Source organism: Lutra lutra, chromosome 2 (assembly GCF_902655055.1).
Source record: "Lutra lutra chromosome 2, mLutLut1.2, whole genome shotgun sequence".
Lineage (NCBI taxonomy): Eukaryota > Metazoa > Chordata > Mammalia > Carnivora > Mustelidae > Lutra > Lutra lutra.
This window is the reverse complement of record NC_062279.1, coordinates 145,423,654-145,442,757: the sequence shown is the minus strand read 5'-3', so window position 1 is coordinate 145,442,757 and position 19,104 is coordinate 145,423,654. Positions and strand designations below refer to the sequence as shown.

General features: G+C 50.9%; 1 protein-coding gene across 12 annotated transcripts in view; it reads right to left on the bottom strand.

Annotated features, from left to right (window-relative positions):
* Positions 1–19,104, bottom strand: part of JAKMIP1 (janus kinase and microtubule interacting protein 1) — a 123,456-nt gene that overhangs the window by 66,743 nt on the left and 37,609 nt on the right. For all 12 annotated transcript variants that reach the window (XM_047718835.1, XM_047718826.1, XM_047718828.1 and 9 more), the window contains one exon: positions 442–707. In XM_047718835.1, coding sequence (XP_047574791.1) covers positions 442–570 — 129 coding nt within the window. In that variant the 5' untranslated portion in view covers positions 571–707. The remainder of the gene's footprint in view (positions 1–441; positions 708–19,104) is intronic.

Here is a 19,104-nt window from a genome sequence, read left to right as displayed (position 1 = left end):
GCCAGGCTGCCCATCATTGATACACTTGAGCTGAATGCCTATCGCCTGCTGGCCACCAACCTGGCTCTGTACCAACCAGCCCCAAAGCTCGTCCTCACCCCACGAGAGCTCAATGGGCCCGTCCCAGACCCAGACTCTGCCAGAAGCTCTCTAGTACTCTCCCCTCCTAACTCCCCCTCCTTCACCAACAGGTCCATCAGGGGGCCCCATTATGACCCCATCTTGCAGGGGAGAGGAGTTACAGCACAGACAGTGATGTATCTGGTCCGAGGTCACAGCGAGACGGGAGGTGGCCAGGACTGGAACCCACGTGGTACCACCATTGATGTGGTACCCATTCTCCCAAGGGGCAAGCTGAGGCTCAGAGGTCAAGCGCCCACCCCCAGCCAGGGAACTTCCAGCCCCTCCCCCGTGGAGCCAGGGGGCCCACACCCCTCCCACCTTGCTCTTTTCCTGCTGGAACTCAATCTGAATGCTTGTCAGCTTGGCCCGCAGCTCCTCGTTGGCCATTTGCACGGCATCAGCCTCCATGTCGGGCCTCTCGCCCTTGTTCCGGCTCTTCTTAGACATGCTTCCTGTCGGGTTGAGACGCTGAAAGCCCAAGGTTCACACCCACCAGCCAGCAGGCGCTGCTGCAAACTCCACAGTGCTAAGCAGTCGTGCAGGGCTCAGCTCGTCCTCCGTGTAAACCACCATCACTTGGGACCCTGGGGAGGGGGAAGGCCAGGTTAGCAGAGAGAAAGAGGGAGGGAGGTGGCGTCCTGGTCTGAGCACTGAAGTCCAAGGGCAGCCAGCATTGCCTGCGGCCTCCCTGCCTGGCCAGGCCCGAGCTGCTGCCCAGCTGATGAGCTAAGGGCCCCACCAGCCCTCACATTCCTCCCAGAGGAACCAAGGCCTAGACCTTCAGCTTGGTAGGACTGTCCTCCCAGCCCACATGGTGGCAAAGCCCAAGCCCTTAAGAGTGACGGCCAGTACCCCTGCGTCCCAGGTGAGACACCCAGCTCACCTTCCGTTAATCCGCACAACTGCCCAGAGAGGTCAGTGACCATGCCCAGTGTCACAGGGGAGGAACTGGGGCACACACAGGCTGAGGGCTAGCAAGAGTCACACAGCCAAGATGGGGCAACAGCATGAAGCTGGTCAAGCTCCACAGGCAGACTGGACGTGGTGAGTCTGAACCCAGACTCCCAGCCCCGAGCCTTGAGGTAGCTGGACCCCATGCTGTCCTGCCAGCACATCCTGATCCCCGGGCCCCTCGCTCTGCCTTCTTGCTCTTTTCCATATGACAAAGCACGTTACACCAGGACAGGAGCTCCAAACGAGCAGGGCCTGGGTCGGTTTTATTCTTGCTGCAACCTCTGTGCCTAGACTCAGAGCTCAGCATGCAGGACGCCCTCCAGTAGCATTTGTTGAATGAATGAATGAATGAATGAATGAATGAAGCATCTATTATGTGTCAAGGCCTGTGATCAGAGCTGGGGCGTGTATAGTCCTCGCAGCACCAGGAGAGATAGGAACAAATATTAGGCCCATCTTAGAGAGGAGCAAAAATCCTAGCACAGAGAGGTTCAGTAAATTACCTAAGGCTACAGAGTGATTCAGTGGGATTAGATCGCCTTAGGCGAGAATGCATTGAGTAGAGAACATTCCAGCACGGAGGAATGCCAGGCTTTGGCCGTGGAACAGAAGACATGAAATCAGCAAGGAAGACAGGACAGGAACAGCATAGAAGGAGAACAAGGAGGACCAGGGAGGCTCAGGGAAGAAGGGGTTCTAGAAGGTGGTCAAGATGAGGATGAGGATGAGGATAGGAAACTGGCACCGGACTCAGGAACACGGGGTCAGTGGCCTCAGGCAGAGCTGCTTTGTGCAGTGGGAGGCGGGAGGCAGGCAGGCAGACAGGGAGCTGGGGCGGGGTCTCACGGATGCCTGCGCTTCCAGCAAGCGGCAGCCGCTCCATGTCTGGGAGCTGAGGTCCAGCATTTCCGGGGAGCCTGGAATGTCTGTGCAAACCAGCCGATCGGGAAGGCAGAGATGGAAGCCCAAGAGACCCCTCTCGGACAGGAGGGCACCTCTCCACATGCCACTTAGGAGCATGTAGGGGCAATCGGCAGCCCACCGATTCCAGAAAGGTACACTGTGACCACAGATACGTATGAACTCCATTCGCTCGGATACGGCTTGTAAGCGTAGTCCACAATCCATCCCTCGCCGCTCTCACCTGACTGCTTTTACCAGCTCTGCAGCTCTCCAAAGGCATCTGGCCTTGAAGAGGGAGCAGGGAGCACGCGCGGGTCCAGCTCTCGGAACAGGGAAGACTTCCCTCCCCTTGACCCCATCCTGTGGCCCAACAACACGCCCCCAAGAAAGCAGGTAAGGACTCACCAGCAATACGGCCTCTCCATAAGCTCAGGTGTTCTTCCCAGTGACCCATAGCTCACCCAAAGGGACGGTTAAGTAAATGACACCCCAAGTTGTGACACATGGCCACACGGAGGAAGGCGAATGTCAGAGAGTCAAAGAACAGAGACAGTCTGTGATCTCAGTTTTCAGAAATACTTATTCACTGTTTCCGTTTGGTCCCAAATATTTCTTGAGCCCCTGCTGGGCACCAGGTCCCGGGGACACAGCGGGAAGCACCAGACAGCCAGGCCTCTCAGACGTTAGCAGTGACTGCCCGAGGGAGAGGTGCTATTTACCTTCTTCTTTATACTTTTCCTGAGAAATCAGATTTTCTATTTCCATTCCTGATTTACAGGGGGGAAAAATGATGCCATTTTCTCAAAGGAACGCAAGCAAGGTTCAGAAAACCATCTGGGACTAGCTGGGAGGGAGACAAGGAAGAAGCTGAGGAAAAAGCCCGCGGGCCCTGTCCCCAGTGCCGCGACAGCCTGATCTGGAGGCTGACTGACACTCCAGGCACAGCTGGACGCAGCTCCAGTTCCTCCTGGGTCTCTTGGGGCTGCCTGCAAGGGAGAGGTCAGCTGAGAAGAGAGGACACAGGCCACACCCCCCGGGACACAGCTGACCGTTCTGTAGGGCAGCCTTGTCTCCCAGCAAAGGGCTGTCCTTCACGATAAGTGTGTCCTCGTGGCTCACGCTTTGTTGACTGGATGGTCCAGGGAAAGTCACAGAACTTCTCTATGACTCAGTTTTCCCATCTGTCTAATGGGACCGATGGCACTGACCTCACAGGGATGTGTGGGAATGGCTGGGATCATATCCGTGCTCAGCAAGGCACTCAGCCCAGTGAAGACGCTTGCCAAACACAACAAAACTGCATTTCTTAGGAGGAGCAAGGCCAGCCTCCCAGTAACCCCCATGAAGCTCAGGATAGCAGGTGCTAAGCCTAGGTGCCCTTGTGAGAGGCCACGTCAAGGTGTGGCCCATCTGGTGTCACACTGTCCCAGCTTCTCAGCAGCCTTAGTACAACCTGAAGGCCCGTTTCCTTGCCCAGCAGTCCCTCCCAGGGTCCCTAAAGATGCCAGGGAGGAAGGGGTAGCAGAGGATGGGCCTCAGAGAAATCACATGCCTGCCGAGGTGGCACAGCATGCTGGGTGCAGGCTGTGAAATGTGTCCACTCCTCAGTGAGGCCCTGGGACAGCAAGCCCAGGGGAAAGGGGGAAAGGAGACCCAGCCCGTGGGGAGACAGCATGCCAGGAGTGTTTGGGGGACCATGAGAACAGTGGTTGGCCAGTCCCAGACTCCAGTTGCTCTCAGCCCCGCTGGGCAGCTGGACCCCAAGGTCCCCCAGTCTCCCAGCCTGACTTTTGAGGCCCCAAGAGCAGAAGGGCCAAAAGGCAAAGACAGACGGCAGCAGGACAGGCCAGATACCCAGAAGAGGGGCCATGCCTGGGGATGGACAGCCCAGTTCTTGCCTCGGCCACAGTAGCCCCTGAAAAGGCACGTTTACCCTATCACCTGAGCAGTGACTTGGCACGCATTCTGCCCCTGACCAATGAGAAAATGGAGATTGGCCTCTACAGCCACACAGGAGGGACTCTCCTGCTCTGAAGCCACGGAAGTCTCAGGCTGCCTTTGGGGAAAGCCTCCTGGTGAAGGGGCGCAGGTCCTCCAGGATCTGACTCACACTGACATCCCATCCCGGCTCTGCTGCCTGTCCCCTGCCCCAATGCTCCGTGCTCAGCAAGCTCCCAGGCAGGCCACCCTGCAGGCCATAGTGCTCCCGTCCTCTTTCATGGCCACCTCCTATCTTGCCTCCTCCAGGAAGCCTCCCATAATGAGCCCACGGCCAGGCACCTCCTCTGAGGGAGGGGCCAGCCCACCCCTTGCTTAGGACCCTCCCATGCCAGGGGCCAACACAGGTAAGACCCCAGCCCCTCCCCACAAAAAGGGCCACATGCTCCCACCAAGTCAGGACTCTAGCCACTGTCGAAGACTCACAGCTGCCCACCCAACCGCCGCCGGGCCCACTTCATTCCACTTCCTCCTCCAGGTCAAGTTGTTCCTTCTGAGCCCAACAAGCCCCCGAGAGCCCTGGTGTAGCGGGCAGGGTGGTGCCATTCAGGCTCCACAGGCACGATGCACCCATATAGCCCACACATGCACACCACACTCTGAATGTCCATGTCCCCTCAGTTCCTGTGTTGGGACCGTAAGGTCCAATGTGATGGCATGTGGAGGGGGACCTGCAGTGGGTGGGGGTGGTAGATTGGGTCATGTGGTGTCCTCAGGAATGGGATGAGGGCCCTCAGAGAAGAAGATGCCGAGAAATGATCTGTGCTTTGCGAGGTTGGGGCAGCAAGAAGGTGCCTTGCACATGCCGGGAAGCAGCTCTCCCCAGGCTTGCACCCACACCCTGACTCCCAGCCTCCACAGTCAGTGGGAGATAAAGGTCTGTGGCTTCAGGCGGGCAGTCTGCAGAAACCCGTGACAGTGGCCTGAGCTAAGACACACACACACACTACACACACCACACACGCTTACATCCACCAGCCCAGCAGCTCTGACCAGGATGGGAAAACCCCAGATCGGCAGGAGACCATCTCTGCTGTGAAGCCTGCATGGAGTGTCCAGTGACGGTAGGCCCAGCTGCTTCAGGACTGCCACATTGATACAGGGAGGCACACGGTGGCAGGCGGGGAGCCAGGGGACCTCATGGGACCACCATCCCCATTCTCCCTTGGGGGGTGCCTGGCTCAGAGGGCTGTGGCCCCAGCATGGGCAGGCGAGCCCCTCCGTCCCATCCACTAGCTGCCCACTTCAGCCAACCTCGTCCCAGCTGAGCCGGAGAGTGTTCCGGGGGTAGGCAGGGCTGAAGCTGTTCTCCCGATTTAGAGATGAAGAAATTACGCCTCTGAGACACGTACACGCCAGAATGCCACACAGCTGGGTTTGCTGTGAAGCTGGTTGTTTCTGGAAGGAAGGAAAGGGGGTATGTGGAGGACACAAAGGGGCACAGGCTGTGCCCTGAGAGTGGCAGGTCGGAGACCAGGCTCTGGCCAGCAGGGGAATCAGTGGCCAGCCTCAGTGGCCAGGGCCATGTCAGTACGGTGCCCTCACCGGTACATCGGTGAGGACCAAACAGGACAGAGGATATGACAATACTTGGAAGGCCACGGAGTGTTCCAGAAACAGGCTCTTGGCTATGAGATGAACAAATCACACACACATGAAGACCCGATCAGCTGCGGGATGCAGGACTCACAGCACCTGAGATGCCGAGACTCCAAGGCCCCATCTGTCACCTCCTGCCCTCCCAGGCTCCATGGAATCCCCTCCTTGGTCCCTTCTCCACAGTCTTCCCCTTGACAGGAAGCTCCCCCACCCCAACCATGAGGACACCTGCTCCCCCAGGGCAGCCCCGAGGTCCTGGAAATGACCTCCTGTTTCAAGCCTAAAAGAAACAAAAGGACCCCTTGTAACCTCTGCCCGGGGCCCCTTCCAGCACTCAGAAGCTACCAGGAGTCCGAGCTCCCTTCCCCACAGAGGGTCCCTTCAGTGATTTGGAGATTTAGTCATATCCTGGAAACTTCTCTTCTCCAGGTAACGTGGGATAAGAAGGATGAATGTTTCTGGAGCACAGACTTATACCAGACACTACAACCAGCCCCACAGAGGACAATCTCAAGCAAGCCTCTCGTGACTATGATGCAAATCCTATCATTACCCCCATCTAGTGGATGGAAACATTGAGGCCCTTACAGTATGTGACCAGAGGGTCACATGGTCAGAAAGAGCCTGGTAGATGTGGATTTAAATCCTAAGAAGGTCCCTCTGATCTGGGGTAAGTCACCTGAGTTCTCTGGACCTCGGTTTCTTCATCTGGGAAGTGGAGATCTTTCCTTCTCCTGGGCGGCAGGTGTTTGCCGTGGAGGTGGGGCACTGTGGTGGTGCGTACAGCAGTGAGCTCAGGACATGCTGGGAGGAGGGAGTGAAGGGGAGCCTTCACTGACACCATGTCCCGAGCGTGGCCTGGGAGTCCATCCCACAATGGGAGATTGGCTGGTGGTGCCCGTGCATCTTCAAATGGGGACAGAAGAATGGCCACCTGCCACCGCTCACCCCCACAGGCGCCACCCAAGCCCCACAGTGCTATCTGCTGGGTCCCTCTAGAGCCCTCCCAGGTCCCTTCAGCCCACCACCTGCAGCCCCGTGGACCTCAAAAATCTCTAACAGTCTCCCTGCCCCTCACCTCCCAGCCACTGCTGCCGCCCAGGGCGCCTTTGGAAGTGGAAGTCCCCACATCCCATCCCCGCATAGAAAATTAACTAAACATTACCAGTGATAATGGCAATAATAACAACCAAGGTTTCCAGGCCCTAGTGACTAAGGCGGAGAGCACCAACAGGCCCTTGCAGAGGGATGCCTGACTGGTAAGACCCACCACCAACCCCCCACTGCTTCGCCTACTTATTTGCTCACCCTGGCCCCGTGGAGTCTCAGCTCCTCTGCTTATAAACCACCTGGTTGACTGATTCTCCAATACCAAGCAAAGTGCCAGACCAGAGCAGGTGCCCAAAACCTCAGGACCCCTCCTTGGACGTCCACACCCATCCCCATGGTTCAGTTACAAAGTTCAGGCAGAAGGATATAAGAGATCTTTCAAGCGACACAGGTCTCCTGAGTCCTTGGTAAAAACCACCCCCATTCCAAGAAGTCAAGTATAACCACATAGGGATGAGCAGTGTGTGGGCAGAGACAGAGGCACCCGATGGTGGGCTCAGCTCACTTGCTAGCTGCCCCCCTCCCTGCCAGCAGGGCTCCCTCAGTGTTTAAACATGGTTGCAGCATAAAGACAGGACATTGAGCATCAAGGACCTTGGGGCTTGCTCTGGGGTAAGCAGAACTGTGAGCAGAGGAGCTTGGCTGGCTGAATGCATCTGGCATGAGTTTATTGCCTGTGTCCTAGCCACAGGCACCTCATGTGGCACGGTGCCATGATACCAAGCAAAACACTCCCTGCCCTGCTCCAACAATGCTCATGGCCTCTCCTGCCCAAAGCCCCCTCCTTGCAGACCTCTGCCTCTCTGTTCCTTTCAATATCTCCATACACAGATCAGGAGGAACCTACCTCTGCATCCTAAATAGAGCCACAGAATGGTGCAACAAGACTCTTCCATGGGCTGCCATGCCTCCGTCTCGAGTCAGACACCATTTCCTTTTACTGGCAGCCTCACCAGCCACTGTCACTTGTCATCCCCACCCCAGTCACAGAATAAGCATGGTCATGTCTGAAGCTCAGGGCCAGGTGGAGCGCTGCAGCTGACAGCAACAGCTGGATGCTGTGAGGACACTGCCTTCAGCAGGAATCTTTGGATGACCTTGGTCACCTGGCCCTAGCATGTCCATCTTGATTTGTCCCAAAGGAGTAAACTGCAGCCAAGTTCAGGGAAGGGAGGCCTCTCAAAACACCAGACCTCACAGCCAACAATATATAGAACTTGGGTCTGAACTCAGGATGCCAAACCACCCCCCCCCCCCAAGAAAAACAGAGTAACCTCCAATCAGGGCAACACTGTGCAGTCACCTAAGCTGCGGCTGCTTTAGCAAAGTCTTGCCCTGTGCAAAGGGGGTGGGGACATACGCAGGAGGAAGGAACAGAGCAGGGAAGAACTGGAAGAACAAGGGAGGAGGGGGTGGAGGGAAAGAGGAAAGTAGGGAGGGAGAATGTAGAAAGAACTGAATCCAACTTCCAGTTTCTGGTCTGGCATGTAAAGAGCTTGGAAATCATCACTCCCATCCGCACAACAAGGAAAAAGCTGAAGAAACTGAAAATCAGTAACTTTTCTTATATCCATCTGAGAACTGAGATCACACGGCAAAATTTGGAGAGGCAGACAGATGGAGAGTGAGAATAACAACCCTGCCAGAGCAGAAACCTCCGTGGGAATCAGTTCAGGTTCCTTTCACCAAATACCTCCTGTCCAGATTTCAACAACAACAGAATTACAAGGCATACAAAACCCAGTTTGAAGAGACAGAGCAAACATCAGAACCAGGCGAAGATATGGCAGTGATGTTGGAATGATGAGACCAGGACTTTAAAAGAACTATGATTATCACGCTAAGGGCTCTAACGGAAAAAACAGACAATATGCAAGAATAGATAGCTAGAGCACGCTGACATCGATGTTATAAGAAAGGACTGAAAAGAAATGCTAAAAAAAAAAAATAAATAAAAATAAAAAAATAAAAACCTATAATAGAAACAAAGAACATCTCTGAGGAACTCAGTAGCTGACTGGACCCGGCTGGGTAAAGAATCAGTAAGTCTGAAGATATAGGGCCATAAAACCATTCCAAGCCAAAGAGCAAGGAAAACTATGACTGAACCAGAACAGAGTACCTCAGAACTGTAGGATGATTACAAAAGTGGTAACAAATGCGTAATGGGAATACCAGAAATAGAAGAAAGAGAGAAAGGAACAGAGAAATATTTGTACCGGTAATGTCAGACACCAAACCAAAGATCCATGAAGCTCACAGAACACCAAATAGGATAAATACCAAAAAATTGACACTTAGGCATATCATATTCAAACTTAGAAAAATCAAATTAAAAAATCTTGAATGATGACAGGGGGTGGGAAACACCTTACCTATAGAGGAACAAAGGTAAGAATTATATTAGACCTCTCCTCAGAAACCATGCAAGCAAAAAGAGAATGGAGTGAAATCAAATGTTAAGAGAAAATCTCACCAACCTAAAATTCTACACCTTGCGAAATTACCTTTCACAAGGGAAGAAGTAAAGACTTTCTCCAACAAACAAAATTTGAAGAAATTTGTCACAAGGTCTTCCTGGCAAAAAGAAAAAGTTATAAGAAGTTCCAAGAGAAGAAAGTGATGTAGGTCAGAAATACAGATCTAGGGGCACCTGGGTGGCTCAGTGGTTTAAGCCTCTGCCTTCGGCTCAGGTCGCGATCTCAGGATCCTGGGATCGAGCCCCATATCGGGCTCTCTGCTCGACGGGGAGCCTGCTTTCCCCTCTGTCTCTGCCTGCCTCTCTGCCTACTTGTGATCGCTGTCTGTCAAATAAATAAATAAAAAATCTAAAAAAGCATGGAGGACAAGGGGAGATGGAGAGGAGAAGGGAGTTGAGGGAAATTGGAAGGGGAGGTGAACCATGAGAGACTATGGACTCTGAAAAACGATCTGAGAATTTTGAAGGGGTGGGGGGTGGGAGGTTGGGGGCACCAGGTGGTGGGTATTGTAGAGGGCACGGATTGCATGGAGCACTGGGTGTGGTGCAAAAATAATGAATACTGTTATGCTGAAAAAAATAAAAAAATTAAAAAAAAAATCTAAAAAAAAAAAAAAAAAGAAATACAGATCTAAAAACAAAACAATTAAAATTAAAAAAATTGTTAAAAAAAGAAATACAGATCCACACAGGAAAATGAAGAGAGCTAGACAAGGAATAAAAGAAGGAAAAATAAAAACTTTCATTTTTCTTATACTCAATTGATCTAACAGATAACAGGGTTCAAAATAATGAGAGCAATGGCATATTAAGCGATGACAGCTTTTGGATGAGTGACATGAATGACAGCAGTGTGACGAGGGATGGGAGGGAGGAAACAGGAAGACTTTGCTAAAGGTGCTTACACTACACATGAAGTCACATGGTGTGCTGCACATGTCTGCTGCAAATTCTAAGGCCACTTTTTTTTTCATTTAAATTCAATTAGCCAACACAGAGTACAACATTGGTTTCAGATGTTGTGTTCAATAATTTATCAGTTCCATATAATACCCAGTACTACCATCTTAAAAAGCTAAAAAAGAAATAGAGGCACACCTTAGAGATATTGCAGGTCTGGTTCCAGACCACAGCAATGAAGTCAACTTCTCAATAAAGGAAGTCAAATGACTTCCTTTGGTTTTCCTATATGAAAGTTATGTTCACACTATACTGTAATGTGTTGTATGTGCAATAGCATGATGTCTAAAAAAAATGCACATACCTTAATTTAAAAAGACTTTCCACAAGTCATAATCACTGATCATGAACAAATGTAGTAATAGTGAAAAAGTTTGGAATATTGTGAGAATTACATAAGTGTGACACAGAGACATGAAGTGGGCAAATGCTGTTGGGAAAATGGTGCCGACAGATTAGCTTGAGGAAGGGTTGCCACAAACCTTGCATTTGGGGGGAAAAAAATGCAGTATCTAAAAAGCAGAATAAAGCACAGCTCAAAAGAGCGAGGTGGGCTTGGACAACTGATAAGCTGGGGAAGCAGAGAAAATGGGGATGCAGAGATGGCCAGTTAAAACCGCAGAAGGCAGGAAAAGGGTGGAAAACAAAAGTAGGAGAATAGAAAAGTAACAGATATGGTAGATATGACTCCAGCTGTATCAATCATCACTGATCAGTGGTCTAGCCGCACCAATGAGAAGACAGGGGCCCTCAGAGCAGGTGGGAAAACAAGACACAGCTATGCGTCGTCTACAAGATGGCACTGAACTTCGAGACCCATGCGGCTGCCACGGAGCCAGCCGACCTCTGCATGTTCATGGTCAGCTAAAGGGAATGAAGCTCAAATGAACTCCCAGCCCTCATGGGTCTCTCGGGGCTGACGGTCTCCCACCTACAACCAAGACAGCACACCCCACCCCTTTTGAGTTGAGGAAAGATCTCTGTGATAAATTCAGTAATATAAAAACCGCATTATACAAACGATACTCAGGAAGCACATTAGGAAGTAATGGGGCCTGAAAGAACACAAAAAACCATAAGGATGAATCTAAATTAAAATCACCAGCAGAGACACAGTCCTTGCCAATAAGAACAGGGATGTGAGCTGAGCATGAATTCTCTGCCTGTGCCCCTGGATGTTTCGTGAGCAGACCTCGGCCCCACTTCCCCACCATTGCCAGCCTGTCCCGATGTAACGGGAACGTAACTCTGTGCACAACTTCTCTGAACGCTTCGAAGACTCATCAACATAAAGGGTTCACCTCCATATGAACCATATGAGCCTCCCATACGTACTCCGTATTATTTATACCCTCAGAGGGATGGAAGGACAGCAAGAAGGAGATGGGCCCAAGGTTAACCCCACTCCTTAAAAACATAAAAGTCACCAAAGAATGTAATCTTTCCCAACATGTTATAATTGGACTCCCTTTACCCCCTGAGCTCTGCTCCTTCCACAGGCTCTTTTCCAGCCATGACATTCAAGCCCAGTAGTTGTGCGGAGGGGAGGTAGTCAGTGTTTTATGGAGTTCCGGCAGAGCTGCAGGTCCTGGGAATGTAATTTCCATCAAGGCTCCATTTTCCAGGGCCAGAGAACCCATTCTGGAAATGGGTTCCCTGAATGCTCAGCAAACCCCCCACCTGCTTCCCTCTACTTTCCAGATTCCCTTGCGGTGGGTGGGGGTCCCATGACCAGCCCTGGCCAGTGGTGTGCAAGCAGCAGTGACTTGTGTCACTACAGGGCTGAGGCACGGAAGAGCCCCAGTGACTCCTCTTCCCTCTCTCCCTGGCTGCAGGGACCTTAGAAGCCACATGTTGAGATGATGGTGTGACCAGACGGGAATGCACGTGTGACCCAGAACTGATCTTTTGGGGCTCTTTTGTTATGTAGCACTGCCTCATCAAACCTAGCTGATACTCTCTTCTTGGAATGGCCTTACCACTTTCCCACCTATCCGTCTTCTTCAATATTCAGTGTGGGGATTACCTCTTCGGATGACTGGCACTGATACCACTTCCCACCCTCAGGCCAGACGGGGTGTCCTCTGCACACCACAGCATGCTGAGCTTCCCTTCCTCATAGCCCTGATCATGCTGTGTTGGCACATGTGCCCACCCCACCAGACCAGGCATGCTGGCTTGGTGAGTGCCAAACTTGTCCCTCTACCTTTGGAGAGCTGGGCTGGGTAGGCACCCAAGTAAAGGCAGGGGGTACATACCTGTGAGATGGATGACCACGTGCACACACAAGAAACACCTCAATGCCCTCTTCGATGCACATAGACACTAATGGACACCGCACAGGGCTAGAGAGTTGACCAGATCTAGATTCTGCCCCATCCTCTCCACCAGCTCTTCAAGTCCAGCAGGGCAGGGGTGAGGTGCCCATGAGTGGTTGCAGTCCAAAACAGAAGAGGAGGGATAGCCCAAGGTTGATGCCCAGAGGCCAGGGAGTTGCCTTCTAGGAAGGAGGCGACAGATGAGCTGGCCCATCTGGGCTGGTAGGACCCAGGCAAGGACAGAAGCAGACATTCCAACTGTTTGGAGGCTGGAGGGGGCAGGGGCAGGGCTGCTTAGTCTCCCTGAGAATCACTCCTCCTCCCCCATTCTTAAGCTATGGGATGTCACCAGAGCTGACCCGGCCCACTCCAGGGATGGACACTTCTCAGCAGGCCCAGTCTGGCCCTTCCTGAATCAAAATGCCTTCGTGTACATAGCACTTTGCAGTGTGACCTAACCTAGCCCCCACATATCATTGCAACATCACCGCAGCCCACCTGGGGAGGTCCTTATGGCCCTATAGAGGTGTTGAGAGCCATGGCCAGCCTGCACTTGAACCTAAACCCTTGAAAGCCTGTCCACTGGCTCCTCCCGAACCATGGCCCAGGAGCACTTAAAACTCTCAAGGAAGTTCTTACACACATTTTCAAATCATCACCCAACACTGTGGTGGAATCTGGGGTCATGGAAACTGAGAAACAGTAGAAATGGGAACAACCTCACAGCAAAAGAACAGCTCCTTCAGCATGTACAGAAGAGCTCAGACTCCCGGCAGGCATCTATAAACCCGTGTTTTGGTTTGTTTAACCCAAATAACGAGAAGAATATGTAACCACTTTTGGAAATTCTATTTCAGCATCCCAAAGATAACACCTTCTTCCAGAAACAGGAATGAGGGATGCAGCACAGGGACCCATTAGAAATGCTAAGTGTTGACAAGGGTCATCCCTTTAACGCTATCAAGCTCCTGAGAGGGAGGGCTCATTTCCCATGCCTTGTATGAGAAACAACAGAGGCACACAGAGCCCAAGCCCCTGCCCGAACTCACACAGCCAGATGCAGTCCTGCCATCACCCCGGCTCAGTGACCCCCCTAGTTATCCTTTTCCTCCCTGCTTCTCTTACTTTTGAGGGTGATTAGTACCAGTCAAGAGCCAAGCCAAGGTAATGAATTTAGATTTCCAAGGAACAGCCGACTCAGGAAGAGGCCAGCAAGTCAGGTCCTCCTGCCCCTCCACTCCAGCCAGCTGACCATAACCCTCTGACCACACCCAGAAGGCTCTGGCAGAGGGCAGGCGGGGATTGAACAAGTGATGGGAGAGGCAGAAGCTCATCTTCCACCAGTCATTTAAACAGAGTTTGGGGGGTGCCTGGGTGGCTCAGTTGGCTAAGCATCTGCATTTGGCTCAGGTCATGATCCTGGGGTCCTAGGATCAGGCCCTGCATTAGGCTCCCTGCTCAGCAGGGAGTCTGCCTCTCCCTCTCCCACTCCTCCTGCCTGTGTTCCCTCTCTTGCTGTCTCTCTCTGTCACGTAAATAAATAAAATCTTTAAAAAACTAAAAATAAAAAAATTAACAGAGTTTCATGCTGAATCTCAACAACAAGCTCACGGAATTCAATCAACTACCCCCATTTTACATGTGAAGAAAACTGAGGCTCAAGGAGGTGACATAAAGAGCCAAGAGTCCACCTGGCCTGTCCAACTCTGTAGGCTGCCTGGGACAGCGCTCCTCCGCTCCATGGTTCAGAGTCCCAGTGGGTGCCCCCACTACTTCTTCTCCCACCCCTCCCCATTTTCAGGCTAAGGGGCCGCCCGCTGTTTGCTTCGGGCACTTCCTACTTCCTGCCCCAGAAGACAGCCACGTGCCACCCTGCCTCCTCCATGACCCTGGACACGTGCTTGCCAGGCCCTGTGCTCCTCGTGCCTCCTAGCTGGGGCTCACCCAGGTGGGGGCTTACCCAGGTGGGCTGCACGGAAGAGGCTGGGAGAAAGCAGGCTATCCCACCGGGGCTGGATCAGATTCAGGCTGCACTTCCTGCTTGCATGCCACGTGACCCAGCTCCTGAAGTCACTGCACACCCTGGAGGAAGTACATGCAGCCAGTGTGGAAGGAACCCGGGAACCAGGGAAACGGGAGGAGCTCAAAGATGTGAGCTGGTGGCACTTCTCGGCCTGTCCATACTCTCTCATTCCCCTGACAAAATGACCCCAAAGGGGGACCAAATGTGCCATCCTGAACTGCAGAGGCTAGAAAGCCAGAAACCACATTTCCAGACTCCCTTGGAGCTAGTGTTCTGCATGTGCCTGTAGATCCATCATTCATTCAATTCGTGCTTTCATTCATTCACTCACTCATTCACACAAGATTCAACCGTAGCATAAATAGGGACCCAAGTGGTGCAGCAAGGTGCCCATTTGTTGGTGTGAGCCTGGCAGATGGGGAGTGCCCTGGTGGGTATGGTGTCTGGCCATCATCCCTGCTTACAGCTGTGGCTGGAGTCAGCCTGGACGCAATGGCTTCTGACCCCCCAGGTCCCCGGAGGGCAACTCTGGGGTGTTACTCTGGGGTGTCACTCTGGGGCCAAACCTGAGTCCCAGCCAAGACACTGCTCCTCCACCTTCTAACCATCCCTGCTTCTCCGTATTACATCCCTCTATTTAAAGTAGCCCAACAGGGGACGTCTGGGTGGCTCAGTTGGTTGGACGACTGTCTTCGGCTCAGGTCATGATCCCGGGGTTCCAGGATCGAGTCCCACATCGGGCTCCCGGCTCCATGGGGAGTCTGCTTCTCCCTCTGACCTTCTCCTTGCTCATGCTCTCTCTCACTGTCTCTCTCTCAAATAAATAAATAAAATCTTTAAAAAAAAAAAAAAGTAGCCCAACAGACGAATGAAGATGGAGACTGGGTTGTCCCAGGAACCTGAGTTAAAATTAAAAAGAGAGAGGGGCACCTGGGTGGCTCAGTGGGTTAAGCCTCTGCCTTCGGCTCAGGTCATGGTCTCAGGGTCTTGGGATCGAGCCCCACATCGGGCTCTCTGCTCAGCGGGGAGCCTGCTTCCCCCTCTCTCTCTGCCTGCTCTCTGCCTGCTTGTGATCTCTCTCTCTCTCTCTGTCAAATAAATAAATAAAATCTTTAAAAAAATTTAAAAATTAAATTAAATTAAATTAAAAAGAGAGGGGCACCTGGGTGGCTCAGTCAGTTAAGCGTCTGCCTTCGGCTCAGGTCATGATCTTGGGGTCCTGGGATTGAGCCCCACATTGGCTCCCTGCTCAGTGGGGAGTCTGCTTCTCCCTCTCCCTCTACCCTTCCTCTGCGCGCTCTCTCTCTCTCTCTCTCTCAAATCGATAAATAAATAATTTTTTTAAATTAAAGAGGGACACACAAAACAACTTTAAATAACAAAGCAGAAGACCTGATACTTTGTTCTTGCTCACTACAAATAGACCCTATCCACACTTATGCTCAACTGACAGAACAGAACTTCACCTTCTAGAACCTCAGAACAGAAGCAGAATAGAGTGTTCTAGAGTGCCAGACTGAGTTAGAATGAAGACCCTACCCCCTTGTTGGCTGTGTGTCTCTGGGCAGGTTACTTATTCTCTCTGAGCTTATGTCCTCACCTGGAAAAACGAGGAAAATGATAATACCTACCTCATGAGGTTGAGCTGTTGTGAATACAGCATGAGTTGCATTAAGTTGTTAATTAATAATTTAATTAATATTAATGAGTTTAATGATTAATTATTGTGTTCATTGAAAAATCTGGAGAAGAAGATAAAGATGAGATTAAAAATCATTTACTTCCCCATCCCTCTGGGAATATCGGGGACAACTGATTGTTAACCATTAACCATTTCAATAATGCTAATATTAACAGTTAACACGGATTAACACACACCTGCATGTACAGACACACACATGTAAACACAAACAACAGCAATGGCCAGCTCTACTGACCTCTGGACTTGTCTGAAGCCTGGGCACACTGCCCCCCAACGTTAACTTGCTTTGGGTAGGGGGGGGGGTTCCACATGGGCTTCAAGACAAGATTTCGTTTGTTAAAAGGGTTTCCACCCCAGCTAAAAATATATTTGAAAATCAGTATCAGAAGGCATGTACTGAAAAATGTTCCCGATATGTTATGGGTTAAAAATTCATTTATTGAAGTCTTAATCCCATAATCTCACAATGTGGCCTTCTTTGGAGATAAGGTCTTTATACACAGTCAGGTTAAAGTGAGGTCATTAGGGTGACCCTAATCCAAAATAACTGGTGTCCTTGTAAAAAGGAAAAATCTGGAAACAGATACCATGTGAAAATGAAGACAGAGATTAGGGTGATGTATCTAACAAGCCAAAACACAAAATACTGGAGAACCAAATCCAGCAACATATAAAAAGAACCATACACCACGGCTAGGTGGGATTGATCCCAGGAGGCAAAGCTGGTTTAACCCAAACCGAATCCATGTAAAATACCATAATAATAAGATGAAGGACAAAGCATCAGGATCATCTCAATAGATGTGAAAAGTCAGGGGAGGAAGTCTATCCTCTTATCAAGATAAAAACACTCAACAAACCAGGAACAGAAGGAAACTTCCTCACCCAATAAAGGGCATCTACAGAATGCCCACAGCCAATAACTTACTCAGTGGTGAAAGCCTGAAAGCTTTCCCTCTTTGAACAAGACCTGGTGAGGATATCTATTCTCACCACTTCTATTCAATATTGAACTACAAGTTTATCCAGAGAAATTAGGCAAGAAAAAAAAAAGATAAAAGGCATCCAGATGAGAAAGGAAAAAGTCAAACTAGCTCTACTTGCAAATGATAGGATTTTGTGTATAGAAAATCTTAGGGAATCTATAAAAAAGAGAAAAAGGAAAACACACAACTAGTAGAGCTGATAGATGAATTCCGCAAGGTGGCAGGATACAGGATTAGGATACAAAAATTAATTGTATTTCTCTAGTGTGCAATCAACGATCAAAAACACAATTAAGAAAATGCCCAGATATTGCCCGGATGACACTGATCTGGGGTGTGACATAGACATTGGTATATTTCCAAAGCAGCCAAGAGGATTCCAACAGCAGCCTGGGTACAAGGTCAAGAATATCTGCTCTAAAAAGTCAGCGAAGGGCGCCTGGGTGGCTCAGTGGGTTAAGCCGCTGCCTTCGGCTCAGGTCATGATCTCAGGGTCCTGGGATCGAGTCCCACATCGGGCTCTCTGCTCAGCAAGAAGCCTGCTTCCCTCTCTCTCTCTGCCTGCCTCTCTGCCTACTTGTAATCTCTATCAGATAAATAAATAAAATCTTTAAAAAAAAAAAAAATAAAAAAAATAAAAAGTCAGCGAAGCAGAAGGTTCTTCAGCGTCTTCTCCCACTTCACTCTGCCTGAAAGACACAGGCTGTCCCAGGCGGTGCTTCCTTCCAGATACAACTCTGCAATTCACTTAGGGAAGCCAGCCAAGCTGAACTCATCCTCAACTATGACACACCTTCACTTTGAAGACCTAGCAAAAAAAAGATGTGCACCGACTGCTGTTCCTCGTTTGTTTATATTTTTTGGCAGTAGAGTTTACGTTTATTTTTTTATTATGTTCAGCTGTGTTTAAGCATCACCCTACATAGAAGGCTTAAAAGGACACATAAGGCATTATCTCAAAAACACAACTTCAGAAAAATTAGATTGAAGTTACAAAAGTAGGAGTTAGAAAGCCCTGGTTCAAGTTTTAGCTTTGGACTCCTCTTAACTGTCTCAACACCCAGTGAGAGGGGAATTATTACGGTCCCCATTTCAAAGGCCAAGAAACTAAAATCTGAGGCTCAGAGAGATTACGTGACTTGAGCAAGGTCACACAGCTCACTCCATTAACTCAGATGCCCCCTGTGCTCATGAAAGCCCAATGAGCATAAAGGAAACGAGCTTCAATTGCTAGGTACCCTTCTCCCTGGAGCCAACTTTAATTAGCAAGTTCAGTCAATGAAGACAACCCGGGGCACTGTCATGCCCAGGTCAGATGCCGCCATGTCTGACAGGCAGGAAATTATATCACGCTGGGCATGCTGTAGGCATTGTCTCCTACCTACCTCCCTCCTCTACCTCCCACCTCCCTGATGACCAGCTGGGGACACAGCCCCAGGTCACAGAGCCAGTATGTAATGAAGCAGAACGGGAACACAGGTCTGGGTGTTGGTCTGAAAGGGCTAACTGTTAATCCTCAGTCACTTAAGGGGCCCTCAGTCATTCAAGGGGGCTCCCAAGAAGTTGTCCGTTTTAAAAAGCACACCGCAGTAGGTAACTGGCTGTCCACAGAGAATATGTTTGGGCAGCACCTGGTGGAATGAAGAGCCGAGGAAAGCTGGCACGTGGAAGGACTGCCTGCTCTGAGTCCCAGGCTCTGCTGTTCCCGTCATCCATGGGGGTCTCCTAGGGTACCCCATCAGGTCAGTCCTCCACCTAGATAGCTTCAGGTGGTCCCCCCAGCTTGGGGTCCAGTCCAAGCCCACCAGCCAGGCCAACAGTGCTCTATCTACCTGCACTGGCTTCCTCCAAAGCCCCCCCACGCCACCACCTACTCAGCCCTCCGAATGCTCACTCCCCCTACTCCCGGGTGTGGGCTCTGTCCCTATGCATCCCTCTACCAGAGGGCC